The 16,172-nt window shown below is 51.1% G+C and overlaps 3 protein-coding genes across 4 annotated transcripts in view; 1 reads left to right on the top strand and 2 right to left on the bottom strand.

Moving 5' to 3' along the window:
* The window catches only part of LOC140901228 (uncharacterized), a 53,303-nt gene extending 37,545 nt beyond the window's left edge, over positions 1-15,758 (top strand). Inside the window, exon 4 of the mRNA XM_073319675.1 lies at positions 10,253-15,758. The gene's annotated coding sequence lies outside the window, so the exon portion shown is untranslated. The remainder of the gene's footprint in view (positions 1-10,252) is intronic.
* RABIF (RAB interacting factor) lies at positions 1,424-3,456 on the bottom strand. Its single transcript, XM_073319676.1, has 2 exons — positions 3,285-3,456; positions 1,424-2,478 (listed from the first exon to the last, which is right to left on the bottom strand). The coding sequence occupies exons 1-2, from the start codon at positions 3,423-3,425 to the stop codon at positions 2,233-2,235; spliced, it is 387 nt and encodes a 128-aa protein (XP_073175777.1). The 5' UTR covers positions 3,426-3,456; the 3' UTR covers positions 1,424-2,232.
* The window catches only part of KLHL12 (kelch like family member 12), a 114,700-nt gene continuing 104,516 nt past the window's right edge, over positions 5,989-16,172 (bottom strand). Inside the window, exons 10-13 of one of the 2 annotated variants that reach the window (XR_013634870.1) lie at positions 15,320-15,505; positions 11,704-11,962; positions 6,990-7,098; positions 5,989-6,162 (exon numbers count right to left, since the gene is read on the bottom strand). Coding sequence is in view for 1 of the 2 variants with exons in the window: in XM_073319672.2 (XP_073175773.1) it covers positions 15,423-15,505 (83 nt within the window). In the remaining variant the exon portion in view is untranslated. Of the gene's footprint in view, positions 6,163-6,989; positions 7,099-11,703; positions 11,963-15,260; positions 15,506-16,172 lie in introns of those variants that run through there. The other variant, XM_073319672.2, reaches the window with a different exon arrangement.

The following is a 16,172-nucleotide window of genomic DNA, read 5'->3' as shown; positions in this document are numbered from 1 at the left end:
TCTCTGTATGACTGCCTTATCCCCATTTACCACTATACCAATCTTTGTGTTATTCAAGTTTTATCAGCAATGATTTTGTATTTATTTCATTACCTCACTGATAAAAATATTGAATAGCAGCAGGCCAAGTACCGAATCCTGTAGAACCCCACAGTTGAGGATTCCTTGCTGACTACTTCTGGAGATCTGCGAGTTAGTCACTTCTTAATTAATTTAATGTATTCTTTAATAATATTAAATATTGCTAATTTTTTAAATCAGCATGCACTGCAGTACCAAGTCAAATGCATCACAAACATCTAAATATATCAGATGTATACATTTATCTTTATCACCCAAACGTGTAATGAGGCTGAGTTTGTCCTAGAGCATGTAAGCGGATATTTTCTCAAAGTTAAAAGGATGAGTCTAAAAACCCCATGGCTGCTCTGCAAACCTCAAGCTAAATTTGGAGCACCAAGCCCACAGTTCAGTTAATGACTTCAAATAGCACACACCCTTCCTAGTTTAACCTGAATGACACAGCAACCTGGAAACACTATAGTTGCACCTCTTTAATCCTACCCAGTCATTGAGTCAGCTAGCACTTTCAGAATGATTTGGTTTTCCTTTGATTTAGAAAGTTCATGAAGTTTACCACAGAAATACAAGCAGAAGTCCATGTAGCAGTGTTCTCTCTCTGAAATCTTACCCTACAATCCCAAAACCCAGGACAAAGCAGCTGGTTTGTCAGCAGCCATTTCTTTATTATTCAGATATGTCATGCTGTTTTCTTTTTCTTTTAACTCAGAGAGTCCAATGCTTTCACATGCATCAAGCTAATGAAGTTTTAAAAAGACAATTCTTCATGATGCATTTTTAGCTAAAACAAACACATTTCAAGTCCCTCTCACCAAGAGCTAACTTTTGTAATTATCTGGTCTATACCAAGGACCATATTTGCTGACACTCAGTTTCCAATTTTTTTCAGTGGTTCTCAAACTTTTGTACTAGTGAGTCCTTTCACATAACAAGCCTCTGAGTGTGACTCCCCTTATAAATTTAAAACACTTTTTAATATATTTAACACCATTATAAATGCTGGATGCAAAGCAGGGTTTGGGGTGAAAGCTGACAGCTCGAGACCCCCCATGTAATAACCTCATGACCCCCTGAGGGGTCCCAACCCCCAGTTTGAGAACCCCTACTGTACAGTATGTTAAGAACTTGACTTTTGTATTAAGGCAGCATGTTCTAATTTTAAGCAAGTTTCACAATCACATTTCTGGAAAGACCTTAATAAACTTCTCAGCTGAGTCTTAATCAAATGTACTTGCAGTGGGACCAGTCAGTCTACAGCAAGCAATACAAACTTGCAAAAATGTATACTTTACTGTCCTCCCTCTTTAGTCTCTATAGACAAAAGACAATACAAACATCACACTGAGAAACATGGAATAAATTTAATTGAACATGAATATTGATTATAGCAGTTCAAGTACATTTACTTTTTGCAATTTGACTATAGATTTTATCTTACATAGGAAATACCCCCATATTTCCTGAAAAATGAAACCTCCATAGCAGTGCCAGCCTAGGCCATCTTTCATTGCCAGGCCATGAACAATTCAAACTGTAAATGCAAGTGGGAAAGTAATCTTTTAAAAGGAGGGAGAAAGCTGCCCTGGCTGTAAACTTTTACATGTGGCATGAAGGGCAAACCCTGTAGTCCAAAATATAGTGAGAAACCACTAAAACTGGATAAAATGCCTGAGAAAATGGGCAAAGTTCTGTCTACCTAGCTGTCCTCTCAAAGGTGCAGTTCCGAGTTTGTTCCTCCCTTTTGAAGAAAGCTTGTTCACTGAAATCGCAATGTTCCATATTCCAGTCAAAATTTAAATTAAAAAACAAACGATGAGTTTCTGTGGGAAAAACATCCGGTGACAGGAGTTATGCTCACATTTTACACTTCAGGAACCAAGATGAGACTGCCCATGAGTTAGGACTAAAAATCAGAAATGGGAAGACTGTGGAATTGCCATCCCCATGTTACAATGGGAGGAAGGACCAGATGAAGCTGAAATGCACTGAATGTAACAATAATTGCCTATTGCTTTAAATAAGCTGTTAAGATGAATCCGGTGCCTCTGGCTTCATGTTGGTACATGTTAAGAGCCGTGGAATGGTTGTACCTAGGAATCCTGGCTGCCAGCTGGGATGGCCTCACAGAGAGTCCGAGCTCCACTCAGGATGCTACTCATGAGAAACACGGTCCAAGGCTATGTAGAAGCTCTTCTTATCATCTAGGCAGTGCCAGCCAATTGGCCCAATCTCACAGTCTGCGCATATGAGGAACTTTACATTGCCAACGTCCTTGGTGAACCCAATATTCTCAAAGGAAAACATGTCATCGACAAGCCAGTGATCCTGGAGCACGTCCCCATCCGGAGAGCTGCTGGCAAGCAGGGCTGTCTTCTTTTTCATGGAAGGAAGGAAAAGCTGTCAAGGAACAAAACATGGCATTAGCCATTTACAAACACCAGCGATCACCTGTACAGGCTCAGCTCCAATGCAGCCGGAGCTGCAGAGCAGAGGCGAAGGACAAGAGCTAGCCCTGCCTCACAAGTAGGCACAGACTAAGAGACATGCCGCAGAGACACACGGAGATAAATATAAGAAAAAAGCCCGCACAGGGCTGGGGGCAGCACAAGGAAACCAGGAGCCAAGCCTGGTCACGGTGCTCCGCAGTGGTCTGGGGACACCAACAGCCTCCCCAGTCAGGCGCGTTGTGAGCGGGGTCTGAAGGACGACGACGTGCCTGAAGAAGGACAATGAAGCACGAAGGGGGCGTCTGCAAATGTCACCGGTGGGGCTGAGGACTAGAGCCAGGGGCTGATCAGGAATCGCTGCGGATACCAGGTGATCGGGGGCTGCCCGGGCACGGCCGGCAGACGGGAAGGGTGGTGCCCGCCCCGGAAGGGAGAAAGCTGCAGGCGGGGAGCGGCGCTGCGGGCCGGGGCCGGGGCCGGGGGGGGGGGGCGGCGCTGCGGGCCGGGGCCGGGGCCGGGGCCGGGGGGGGGCGGCGCTGCGGGCCGGGGCCGGGGCCGGGGGGGGGGCGGCGCTGCGGGCCGGGGCCGGGGGGGCGGCGCTGCGGGCCGGGGGAGGGAGGGCGGCGCTGAGGGCCGGGGCCGGGGGAGGGAGGGCGGCGCTGCGGGCCGGGGCCGGGGCCGGGGGAGGGAGGGCGGCGCTGCGGGCCGGGGCCGGGGGGGAGGGGAGGGGAGGGGGCCGGGGGGTGGGGGCCGCACCTCTCTGCGCGCGAAGGTGGCGGCGCCGGGCAGCAGCACGCGCGAGCCGCAGCGCTGGCACAGCACGGCCTTGCGGTTGCGGCCCCGCGCGCAAACCAGCTCCCCCGCGCCCGGCTCCATCTCCGCGCAGGGCGCCGCCATGGCCGCGCAGGCGCATTAGTGCCGCCTCGGCGCGCGCAGCAGGGGCCCGGGGCGGGGCGAAGGTTCCACGCGGGGGGGTTGCTCCCGGAGCAGGGCTGAGTGGTGACGTCAAAGCCAGACGGGGGGGCCATACGTTGGGTGACCAGATTTCCCAAAGGGAAAACGAGACACAGCGTGGAGCCCCCCCCGGCTTCCCTCCCGCCCCCCACGGAGCTGGCCCGAGCCCCCCCACCTGGCTACCCCCCAGGTCCCCGCCCCTCGGCTAGCCCCAGCCCCCCCCCCGTGATTGGCCCCAGTCCCTCTGCCCCCCCCCCCGGCTTCCCTCCCGCCCCCCACGGAGCTGGCCCGAGCCCCCCCACCTGGCTACCCCCCAGGTCCCCGCCCCTCGGCTAGCCCCAGCCCCCCCCCGTGATTGGCCCCAGTCCCTCTGCCCCCCCCCCCGGCTTCCCTCCCGCCCCCCACGGAGCTGGCCCGAGCCCCCCCACCTGGCTACCCCCCAGGTCCCCGCCCCTCGGCTAGCCCCAGCCCCCCCCCGTGATTGGCCCCAGTCCCTCTGCCCCCCCCCCGGCTTCCCTCCCGCCCCCCACGGAGCTGGCCCGAGCCCCCCCACCTGGCTACCCCCCAGGTCCCCGCCCCTCGGCTAGCCCCAGCCCCCCCCCGTGATTGGCCCCAGTCCCTCTGCCCCCCCCCCGGCTTCCCTCCCGCCCCCCACGGAGCTGGCCCGAGCCCCCCCACCTGGCTACCCCCCAGGTCCCCGCCCCTCGGCTAGCCCCAGCCCCCCCCGTGATTGGCCCCAGTCCCTCTGCCCCCCCCCCCGGCTTCCCTCCCGCCCCCCACGGAGCTGGCCCGAGCCCCCCCACCTGGCTACCCCCCAGGTCCCCGCCCCTCGGCTAGCCCCAGCCCCCCCCGTGATTGGCCCCAGTCCCTCTGCCCCCCCCCCGGCTTCCCTCCCGCCCCCCACGGAGCTGGCCCGAGCCCCCCCACCTGGCTACCCCCCAGGTCCCCGCCCCTCGGCTAGCCCCAGCCCCCCCCCGGCTTCCCTCCTGCCCCCCACGGAGCTGGTCCGAGCCCCCCCACCTGGCTACCCCCCAGGTCCCCGCCCCTCGGCTAGCCCCAGCCCCCCCCGTGATTGGCCCCAGTCCCTCTGCCCCCCCCCCGGCTTCCCTCCCGCCCCCCACGGAGCTGGCCCGAGCCCCCCCACCTGGCTACCCCCCAGGTCCCCGCCCCTCGGCTAGCCCCAGCCCCCCCCCGTGATTGGCCCCAGTCCCTCTGCCCCCCCCCCGGCTTCCCTCCCGCCCCCCACAGAGCTGGCCCGAGCCCCCCCACCTGGCTACCCCCCAGGTCCCCGCCCCTCGGCTAGCCCCAGCCCCCCCCGTGATTGGCCCCAGTCCCTCTGCCCCCCCCCCCGGCTTCCCTCCTGCCCCCCACGGAGCTGGCCCGAGCCCCCCCACCTGGCTACCCCCCAGGTCCCCGCCCCTCGGCTAGCCCCAGCCCCCCCCCGTGATTGGCCCCAGTCCCTCTGCCCCCCCCGCCCCCCCTCCGGGGCTCTCCCAAGCCCCCCCCCCCGGCTTCCCTCCCGCCCCCCACGGAGCTCGCCCGAGGCCCCTCCCCCAAGCCCTCCTCACCCCTGGGTGGGGCTGGCTCGAGCCCTCCTGCACCCCTGCATGGGGCTGGTGTCGCTGCTCACCCCAGCCCGGCCTGCCCTCTGCCTTGCCCCCGTGGGGGATGGCATCGCTGCTCACCCCCCCACCCCACTTCTTTGACCAAAGTGGGCATTTGTCCTGTTCGCTCTTGCCCAGTGATCAAGTTGGCAAACAGGACAATTGCCCACCTTTGCCAAAACAGTCGGGTCGGCTGGGACAAGGTTTAAAAAAGGGACTGTCCCGGCCACAACCGGACATATGGTCACCCTAGCTCTAGAAGTGGAATGAGGTCAAAGAGGGGGGCTGAGCTATGGCATAGGGTCACGGGCATGCAGCGATGGGGTAAAGGTAGGTGACATGTGATGGGTGGTTCCAGGGCAGGGGCAGGGCAGGACCAGGGCCAGGGCCAGGGCCAGGGCCAGCAGTGGGTGGGTCTGTTGGGATTCAGTTAGGTTGAGAGCTGCCTATCCATATCCAGCCTCTCTCAGTGCAGAGCAGGGCACCCGTTCTGTCTTGTTCTTGGTGATGCCTGGGGCACGTGGACTCAGCTGTGGGGCTGGGTGGAAGGGGATGCTCTGGGTCTTTCCTTTTGTCTGAAGGTTTGTACTTGTTTTGTATTTACTAAAATCTAGTTGAGACACAGCTTAATCAAGAGTTTTGTGATGTGATTTGGCTGGGCAGCACTGACTAGTGACTGGAGCCCAGCAGTGGGAATTGAGAGTGCTGGACTCAGTTCCCAGAAGTTTCTTTTCCAGACAAGTCCCAGAAGTGAAGGCACAGGGCTAGGCCTATCTTTGGGCTGGCAGGCACAGCTTTGGGTGCATGCACTGATTATCTTCCTGAGGGAATTCTGTACTAAAAAAAAAAAAAAAAAATGCTGCATACAGTATTCTGAAATTCTGCAAAATTCTGCATATTTTATTTGTCAATAATAAATGTGGAAGCTTCCACATGGGAGTGTAGAGCACATGCCCCTGGCTGCACAGAGATGGGCAATCACCCCCGTCCCCCCAGGACAGGGATTCAGCACCTGACCCTGACACAGCACAAGGGAAACACCTGGCGACCTGCTCCTCTGCACCAGCTGCGCCAAGCTAGAAAGCAAGAAGGACAGAGTCTCACACACACATCCGCCCTGGCCCCAAACCAGGCATGGGCAGGCAGACTCAGCCTGGCAGGATCCAAGTGTGGGGGGGATCTGGGTGTGGGGTGAGAGGGCTCTGTGGGGGGATATAGGGTGCAGCAGTTCTTTGGAGGGCCCAGATGCAGCAGGGATCTGGATGTACAGGGGCTCACGGGGGGTTCTGGGTGCAGTGGCAATGGGACTCTGCAGGATGGTTCAGGTGAAGGAGGTTGGGAGTCATCTGAGGGGGTCTGGGCAGGGGGAGATGGGGCTTATTGGGGTGCTGGGGCTCAGCAGGGGGCAGTCTGGGTGCTGAAGAAGTGAGGCTTGGCGGAGTGGGGGTCTAGGTTCAGCTGGTTAGGGCTTAGTAGGGTGGCAGTCCAGGTGCAGGAGGCTCATCAGGGTGATCCAGGTGTGGGGTGAGGGGGCAAGAGTGGAGGGTCTGGATGCTTGGGGGGGGGGGGGGAGAGGAGGGGCTTGGCAGGGGTCCAGATGGGGGGGAGAAAATGAGGCTCAGCGGGGTGGGGGTCCAGATGCACAGGGGCTGGGTGGAAGGGGCAGCACCTCCCTGTACAGTCACCCCTTTGCCCTGTGTGCAGGAAGCAGGGGGAGGCGTACAGAGCTTCCTGCAGCCGGGGCAGGTTTCTGGGGGGTGGGTCTGACTCAACCTCAGCCCTGGCCATTCCTTGCAGGGGAAGAGGAAGTCTCATCCTCCTCCAGCCCACCTGGATTAGCAGCTGAGCCCAGTGCAGGGGAGGAGCAACCAGCTGGGGTGTCCCCAGCCCTGCAGTGATTTACCTCTCTGCTGGATGCTCCAGGCAACGGAAATGATGCACCCGCACTTCTAGGGAGGGGCACAAGACCGCTCTTGCAGCTTCCCTTTGCTTCCCTGTCAGAATTCATTTTTCTGTGGGGAAGCAAAGAAATCTGCTGGGGACATGAATTCTGCACATGCACAGTGGCACAGAATTCCCCCAGAGTATGATTGCCTTCTGTTGCTTTATCTCACCACTTCAATCAAAACAATTAAACTGCTTTTTAATCACCTTTACTCTATTTCAGCCTGGGATAAACTAGTGTAAGGGCCATGTGGATGCATCATAATACTGCTATAACCCTCCCAGGCCTCTTAAAGTGGTGGTACAGCACAAAATGATGTGAGTGGCAAGGGGGAAAAAGTACAGTAGATTTAATCTTCCTGTATTTCTCTAAAGCATTTGATACAGTTCCACATGGGAAATTAAATTGGAAAAGAGGGGGATCAATATGAGAATCAAAAGGTGGGTAAGGAACTGGTTAAAGGGGAGACTACAATGGGTCATGCTGAAAGGTGAACTGTCAGCCTGGAGGGAGGTTATTAGTGGAGTTCCTGAAGAATTGGGCATGGCACCAATCTTATGTAACATTTTCATTAATGAGACAAGGTGGGTGAAGTAACATCTCTTGTTTGACCAACTTCTGTTTCTGAAAGAGGCAAGCATTTGAGCTACATAGAGCTAATAAAATGTGCTGATGACACAAAGTTGGAGGTATAACCAATATAGAGGACCAGAATATCCTACAAGGAGATTTGGCTGACCTTGAAAAAATGGAGTTATAGAAATGGGAGGAAATTTAATAGTGCAAAGTGCAAGATCATGCACTAGGGGACTAGCAACAAGAGTTTTTGCTGTAAGCTGGGGATTTATCAGTTGGAAGCAGCAGAGGAGGAGAGAGGATGACTATGAGATGCTAATGTGATGTGGCCATGAAAAAGGCTAATGCAATCCTAGGATGCATCAGGCAAGGTATTTCCAGTAGAGATGGATAATTGTTGTTATTGTACAAGGCCTCATCCAGAATACTGTGTGCAATTCTGATCTCCCACATTTAAGAAAGATGAATTCAAACTGGAGCAGGTGCAGAGAAGGGCTACTAGGATGATCAGAGGAATGGAGAACCTATCTTACGAGAAGAGACTTAAGGAGCTTGGCTTGTTTAGCCTAACAAAATGAAGGCTGAAGGGAGATAACTCTTCTCCCTCCCTGGTGTTTGTCCCTCTGATGTATTTATAGAGAGCAAAGATAAGGGTCAATGCTGGCACAAGAACAAAAGGATATAAACTGGTCATCAACAAGTTTAGGCTTGAAATTATAAGGTTTCTAACTATTAGGGGTGAAGTTCTGGAACAGTTTTCCAAGAGGAGTAGTGGAGGCAAAAATACTAATTTGTTTGAAGATTGAGCTTGACAAGTTTATGGAGAGTATGGTATGATGAGGTTGCCTACAATGGCATAGGCCCATCTGCAACCGCTATTAGCAAATATCTCCAGTGGCCAGAGATGGGACACTAGATAGGGAGGGCTCTAAGTTACTATAGAGAATTCTTTCCCAAGTGTCCAGGTGATGGGTCTTGCACACATGCTCAGGGTCTAACTGATAACCATATTTGGGGGGTGGGGGGGAGGGTTCACCTTCCTCTGTAGTGTGGGGCATGGGTCACCTGCTTGTTTACTCTAGTTCAAACCATGGAGTCTCTGTAACTTGAAATCTTTAAATCAAGATTTCAGGACTTCAGTAACTCAGCCAGAGGCCTGCAATGTGCAGGAGGTCAGACTAGATGATCATGATGGTCCCTTCTGGTCTTAAAGTCTATGAATCTGAGACTTTTCATGATTTTTCACTTCCCTTCTCCCCACCTCAAAAATAAATAAGTAAAGGAGCTATAAGTTGGTAATGGTACATTATCGTGCAGGATCCCTCTTTTGGAGGAACTGATGAAAAACATCTTGCCATATCCAAGGGGATTTCAGACTGAGACCATATATAAGGAAAATAATTCCAAAGTGGAGAGGAAAAAAACGTGAAAGCAACATTTTCTGTGTTGCCATTGTGCCCACTTTTACAATAATAAGTAACGTTGTGGTTCTGTGGCAGTTCACACAGCATCCTATGCCCCAGACAAGGAAAACAGATACGAGCCAAACTACACATCTGTAATGTGCCTTGCACCTACCTGCAAGAGCACTGTCTATTTGGACACTGTACTTGTGATGACTGGGAGGCAGCAGATGAGGGACTGCTTCTGTCTGGCTTTGTAAGGGGAGGCACTGTTGTTAAAGGAAGTTCTAGCTAATTGGTGCACTTCACTGTTTATTTAAAAAAAAATAAAAAACAATGCTACTTAATGGCTTTCTTAGAAAGAGCCATTGAACTTCTGAAGAAAGCAACAGGATGGGATCATGAGCACCATGTTTTCCTTGGGGGATGGTTGGCTTTATTTGAATTTGACCCTGTCTTCCATGGGCAGCGGGTATAGTAGGTCAGGGGAGGCACAGCCTCCCCTAGTGCAGCTGCTGCTGCAGGGCCCCTATTGCAGTTTGGCAGGGGAAATATTTGCTTTTTATTATGCTCCATGCAGGTTCTAGGGCGGCTGAGGAGATGGTATGTGCTATTCAGCTTCCTGGGTTCTCAGTAATCTCCCTGGACTCCCGAGAGAATACTGATGAACCTGGGAAGCTGAGTAACACATACTACCTCCTCAGCTGGCCTGGAACCTGCAAGGGGCATATCAAAAGCTTGGGGTCTGAGGAGGGGAGGCGTGGCTGTGGGTGCTCCGGCCAGCCCGGGGCTCCTCTGAATGGGTTGGGGGGAGAGCTCCGGCTACTCTGGGGCTCCTCTGGCCACGGGGGAGGTAGGGGGTCTCAGGCTTTGGCTAGGGGTGGGGCAGGCGGAAGGGGTGGAGCCAGGGGCTCGCCTCTCCAAAGTGAGGCTCCACCTGTTGAAGGAGCTCTGAAGACACGGCTTTTCGGAATAGTGACAAACACACGTCACCCTCTTTGCCAAAAGCACATTTGTCCCTCTGTAAATAGTGCTCAGCAGTTTGTCCAGCCTCAGATATCATCTCTGCTGCTGACTGCAGCCCTCTCTCCAACATTACACCGTCTCCTGCCATCCAATGCCTCAACTCATGCTACTACCCAGGCTGGAAAGAGTTTAGAGATACACGGATGAAGTTGGCTATTGTATAAACGTGACGTTTTGGATGGTTAATAATGATGATTTCTCTTGTGGTGTTTGCAGTGCTGCCAAACGACTCCCAGCCCTTCACCAACATGCAAGTCATCTGGGACATGGGAGAAGATCATGCTCCAAGAGAACTGAGTGCCTCTTTAACAGCCACAGTGATACATGTGGGGTTGGTCCTCTGGTTTCTGAGCTCCCAGCCAGAGGGTAAGTAAAAAGAAATGAAACATCTTTTGCTTTATGCCGCAACCTGGGTGGGCTCTTAGCAGAGATTGAGTGGGGAGCACTCCGGAAGACAGGCCTCCCATCTCTCTCATTGAGCCTCAGCAAGACAGGCAGAAATTGAATCCACAGCACTCAGAGCTGCCAGAGCAGAGTCTTTCACAGAGGCGGGGCTGGCAGGCTCCCTACCCAGCTCCACGTGGCTCCTGGAAGTGACCAGCATGTCCCTGCAGCCCCTAGGCAGAGGCGCAGCCAGGGTGGCTCTGCACACTGCCCCTGGCCCGAGTGCCTGCTCCGCAGCTTCCATTGGCCAGGAACTGTGGCCAATGGGAGCTGCAGGGGCAGCACCTGTGGGTGGAGGCAGTGCACGGAGCCACCTGGCCGAGCCTCTGCCTAGGAACCGGACATGGTGACTGCTTCTGGGGAGTGCCCCCCCGAGGTAAGCGCCATTCAGAGCCCTCACTCCCTCCCGCATTCCAATTCCCTGCCCCAGCCCTGAGCCACGCCCAAACTCCCGCTGCTGCTGGAGGTGGGAGGGGGCTCAGGGCTGCAACTGCACCTGCCACTACAGAAGTCCCAGAATCTGTGACTTTCGTGACCTCCGTGACAAACTTAAAGCCTTAACGATAAGGCCATTGGGGAGAAATTAATTAATTCTTTGCATCAGACTTCACAGTTGAGGATGTGAGGGAGATTCCCAAAGCTGAGCCATTCTTTTTTGGTGACAAATCTGAGGAACTGTCCCAGATTGAGGTGTCATTAGAGGAGGTTTTGGGACAAATTGATAAATTAAACAGTAATGAGTCACCAGGACAAGATGGTATTCATCCAAGAGTTCTGAAGTAACTCAAATGTGAAATTACAGAACCACTAACTGGTTTGTAACCTATCATTTAAATCAGCTTCTGTACCAAATGACTGGAGGATAGCTAATGTGACACCAATTTTTAAAAAAGCACTCCAGTGGTGATCCTGGCAATAACAGGCTACTAAGCCTGACTTCAGTACCAAGCAAATTGGTTGAAACTATAATAAAGAACAGAATTGTCCAACACGTAGATGAACATAATTTGTTGGGGAAGAATCAACAAGGGAAATCATGCCTCACCAATCTACTAGAATTCTTTGAGGGGGGTCAACAAGCATGTGGACAAGGGTGAATCCAGTGGATACAGTGTACTTAGATTTTCAGAAAGCCTTCGACAAGGTTCCCACCAAAGGCTCTTAAGCAAAGTAACTGGTTAAAAGATAGGAAACAAAGGTTAGTGTGATGGGGTTTGACTTACCACTGCTGGCATCTCCTGCCGGTCACTCTGGGAATTAGCTCTTGACCGCTGCGGAGCGCCCTCGACGCGTGGCGTTGGGCTCATCATTTGCTCTGTTGCCCTTGGACCCAGGTTGCTCCCTGCTCAGCAGTGTCCTCTTCCGGACAGTCCTCGACTGCTTCAGAACACTGCCCTCCAGCACTACCCACCGCTTCAATCTCACCCTCTTCCGGGCCGGGGGACGTGGGGGCGTTGTTAACAGCAGTCCTTCTGTCTGCACCTGCCTCGGTGGCAAACCACAACCCTGTAGTCTAGCCCCTTATCTCAAGGGCCAGTTGCGGTCTGTCTCAGCCTCTTTCCTCAATGGCCAGGTGCAGTGCAAAGGGGTGGGGGGCCAAGGCCCACCTGCCCGCTACTCTGGACCCTGACCCAGGGACCTTCTAGCGGCAGCCTCTCTCTGCCCTTCTTCCTTCCCCTCTTGCCCGCTCAATTTCCCTGGGCCACTTCCCCTTTGGCCCTATGCAGCCTGGCAGGTAGTGGGCTGGAGCCCCTATCTGCTCCCCTAAGCCTGCCCAGCACTGCTCTGTCCAAGATGCTGCTCCTTGCCTCAGGAACCAGTCCTTGTCCCTTGCTGGCTGGGGAGTGACTGCCTTCTCCCTAGCTGGGCAGCCTTTATATAGGACCTAGCCTGGTGCTGATTGGCTGCCCCTTCCCCCGCCCAGATTGGCTCTCCCCAGGCTTCACTGATTGGCTGCTGATCCGCACAGCCTCTCAGGCCTTGTTCAGCCCTTTTTCTCTGGGAGTGGGGCTCTGTCCCACCACAGTTAGGAATAAATTGTCAGTTTTCAGAATGGAGAGAGGTAAATAGTGGTGTTCCCCAGGGGGTCTGTTCTGGGACCAGTCCTATTCAACATATTCATAAATGATCTGGAAAAAGGGGTTAACAGTGAGGTGGCAAAATTTGTGGAGGACACAAAACTACTCAAGATAGTTAAGTCACAAGCAGGCTACAAAAGGATCGCTCAAAACTGAGTGACTGGGCAACAAAATGGCAGATGAAATTCAGCGTTGATAAATGCAAAGCAATGCCCATTGGAAAACAACATCCCAACTATACATATAAAATGATGGGGTCTAAATTAGCTGTTACCACTCAAGAAAGAGATTTTGGAGTCATTGTGGATAGTTCTCTGAAAACATCCACTCAATGTGCAGCGACCATCAAAAAAGCAAACAGAATGTTGGGAATCATTAAGAAAGGGATAGATAAGACAGAAAATAGCATATTGCCTCTAAATAAATCCATGGTACGCCCACATCTTGAATACTGTGTGCAGATGTGGTCGCCCCTTCTCAAAAAAGATATAATGGAGTTGGAAACGGTTCAGAAAAGGGCAACAATAATGATTCGGGGTATGGAACGGCTTCTGTATGAGGCAAGATTAATAAGATTGGGACGTTTAAGCTTGGAAAAGAGACGAGTAAAGGGGATATGATGGAGATCTAAAAAATCATGACTGGTTTGGATAAGGTAAATAAGGAAGTGTTTATTCTTTTTCACAACACAAGAACTAGGGTTCACCAAATGAAATTAATAGGCAGCAGGTTTAAAACAAAGAAAAGGAAGTATTTCTTCACACAACACACAGTCAACCTTGCCAGAGGGTGTTCTGAAGGCCAAGACTATAACAGGGTTCAAAAAAGAGGTAGATAAGTTAATGGAGGATAGGTCCATCAATGGCTATTAGGCAGGGATGGTGTCCCTAGCCTCTGTTTGCCAGAAGCTGGGAATGGGAGACAAGGGATGGATCACTTGATGATTACCTGTTCTGTTCATTTCCTCTGAAGCACCTGCCGTTGGTCACTGTCGGAAGACAGGTGTGACGTTGCACCCATAAGGCTTTATGGAAATATGCTTACGAATGTATATATGACATAACTGGAATATATTTCATGCTACATATGCCATGTAACACACCTTTGTAAAGATTATGATCTACTGAATCTATTCATCCTATTTGTATGCATGTATCATTTTTGTATTCAAAGTTATGAATATTGGCTGTGTACTTGCTTGACTTTTAAGTAACGTTAGTAAAGCATTTGGTCAGCTTCTTGAGAAAGGAATGTGCAAATTAAGTGCCCAATCAAGAATCACTTAATGAACATTGGATCTTGGATGGCTTCAATCCACATAAGAAGTCTTCCTGGAGACATTCAAGATAGCATGTGGGCAATGGCTGCTGCCTGTAAAAACGGAGTCATGCTAATGTAACGCCAATATTTAAGAGGGGCTTTAGAGATGATCCTGGCAATTACAGACCGGGAAGTTGAAACAATAGTAAAGAATAAAATTGTCAGACACATAGAAGAACATATATTGTTCCGCAAAAGTCAACATGGTTTCTGTAAAGGGAGATCGTGTCTTACTGATCTATTAGAGTTCTTTGAGGAGGTCAACAAACATGTGGACATAGTGTACTTAGATTTCCAGAAAGCCTTTGACAAAGTCCCTCACCAAAGGCTCTTAGGTAAATTAAGTTGGCATGGGATAAGAAGGAAGATCCTTTCATGGATTGAGAACTGGTTAAAAGACAAGGAACAAAGGGTAGGAATAAATGGTAAATTTTCAGAATGGAGAGGGGTAACTAGCGGTGTTCCCTAAGGTCAATCTTAGGACCAATCCTATTCAACTTATTCATAAATGATCTGGAGACAGGGGTAAACAGGGAGGTGGCAAAGTTTGCAGATGATACTAAACTGCTCAAGATAGTTAAGACTAAAGCAGACTGTGAAGAACTTCAAAAAGATCTCACAAAACTACGTGATTGGGCAACAAAATGGCAAATGAAATTTAATGTGGATAAATGTAAAGTAATGCACATTGGAAAAAATAACCCCAACTATTCATACAATATGATGGGGGCTAATTTAGCTACAACTGATCAGGAGAAAGATTTTGGAGTCATCGTGGATAGTTCTCTGAAGACGTCCAAGCAATATGCAGCAGCAGTCAAAAAAGCAAATGGGATGTTAGGAATAATTAAAAAAGGGATAGACAAGAAGATGGAGAATATTTTATTGCCCTTATATAAATACACGGTATGCCCACACCTTGAATACTGCGTACAGATGTGGTCCACTCATTTCAAAAAAGATATACCGATATTAGAAAAGGTTCAGAGAAGGGCAACTAAAATGATTAGGGGTTTGGAAGGGATCCCATATGAGGAGAGATTAAAGAATCTAGGATTTTTCAGCTTGGAAAAGAGGAGACGAAGCGGGGATATGATAGAGGTCTATAAAATCATGAGTGGTGTGGAGAAAGTGAATAAGGAAAAGTTATTTACCTGTTCCCATAATATAAGAACTAGGGGCCACCAAATGAAATTAATGGGCAGCAGGTTTAAAACAAATAAAAGGAAGTTCTTCTTCACACAGCGCACAGTCAACCTGTGGAACTCCTTGCCTGAGGAGGTTGTGAAGGCTAGGACTATAACAGGGTTTAAAAGAGAACTGGATAAATTCATGGAGATTAAGTCCATAAATGGCTATTACTCAGGATGGGTAAGGAATGGTGTCCCTAGCCTCTATTTGTCAGAGGGTGGAAATGGATGGCAAGAGAGAGATCACTTACGTTATGGACATGTGACTTGCCCGTGTGACTCCAAAACACCATCTTGGGGCTGGACTTTGCATAGGAGAGAGGAGGAGGTTTCCACCCACAAGAGCAAGTCTGTTTAAGACAGTGAGAGACTCCTCCATTTTGTCTTCAGCTGGCTCAAGAGATAGCTTCTCCACCCCAAAGGATACCTAAAAGAAACTGGAACAAAGGACAGTAACCACAGGAGGTGTGAGTGGTTGCTGGACCCAGACTAGAAGAGACTGGTCTGTAAAAGGAACACCTCCGAGGGTGAGGTTTTATCTGTGTTCAGTTTTCTTATTGTATTAGGCACAGACTTGTGTGTTTTATTTTATTTTGTTTGGTAATTCACTTTGTTGTGTCTGCTATTACTTGGAACCCCTTAAATCCTACTTTCTGTATTTAATAAAATCACTTTTTACATATTACTTAACCCAGAGTATGTATTAATATCTGGGGGGGTAAATAGCTGTGCATATCTCTCTATCAGTGTTATAGATGGCGAAAAATTTATGAGTAAAACGGATTTATTTGGGTTTTGGACCCCACTGGGATTTGGGCATCTGAGTGTTAAAAGACAGGAACATTTCTTAAACTGCTTTCAATTAAGCCTACAGCTGTTAGGGGACGTGGTTCAGACTTGGGTCTGGGTTTGCAGCAGGCTAGCGGGTCTGAACCAGGCAGGGCACTGAAGTCCCAAGTTGCCAGAGCAGGAAAAGTAGTAGTCCTGGCACATCAGTGGGCAGCCCCAAGGGGATTTCTGTGATCCAACCTGTCACAACAGGATACTGGGCTAGATGGATCTTTGGTCTGAGCCAGTATGGCCATTCTTATGTAACGGTGGCGT

The sequence above is a fragment of the Lepidochelys kempii genome, chromosome 21 (assembly GCF_965140285.1).
Source record: "Lepidochelys kempii isolate rLepKem1 chromosome 21, rLepKem1.hap1, whole genome shotgun sequence".
Classification (NCBI taxonomy): domain Eukaryota; kingdom Metazoa; phylum Chordata; order Testudines; family Cheloniidae; genus Lepidochelys; species Lepidochelys kempii.
This window is presented reverse-complemented; position numbering and strand designations above follow the sequence as displayed.

Bases quoted from the DNA above. Each gene is read 5' to 3' on its own strand.
- RABIF (XM_073319676.1), bottom strand. From the start codon at position 3,425: ATGGCGGCGCCCTGCGCGGAGATGGAGCCGGGCGCGGGGGAGCTGGTT. The intron at 2,479-3,284 runs GTGCGGCCCCCA...GTTCCTTGACAG, and splicing joins CCACCTTCGCGCGCAGAGAG to CTTTTCCTTCCTTCCATGAA.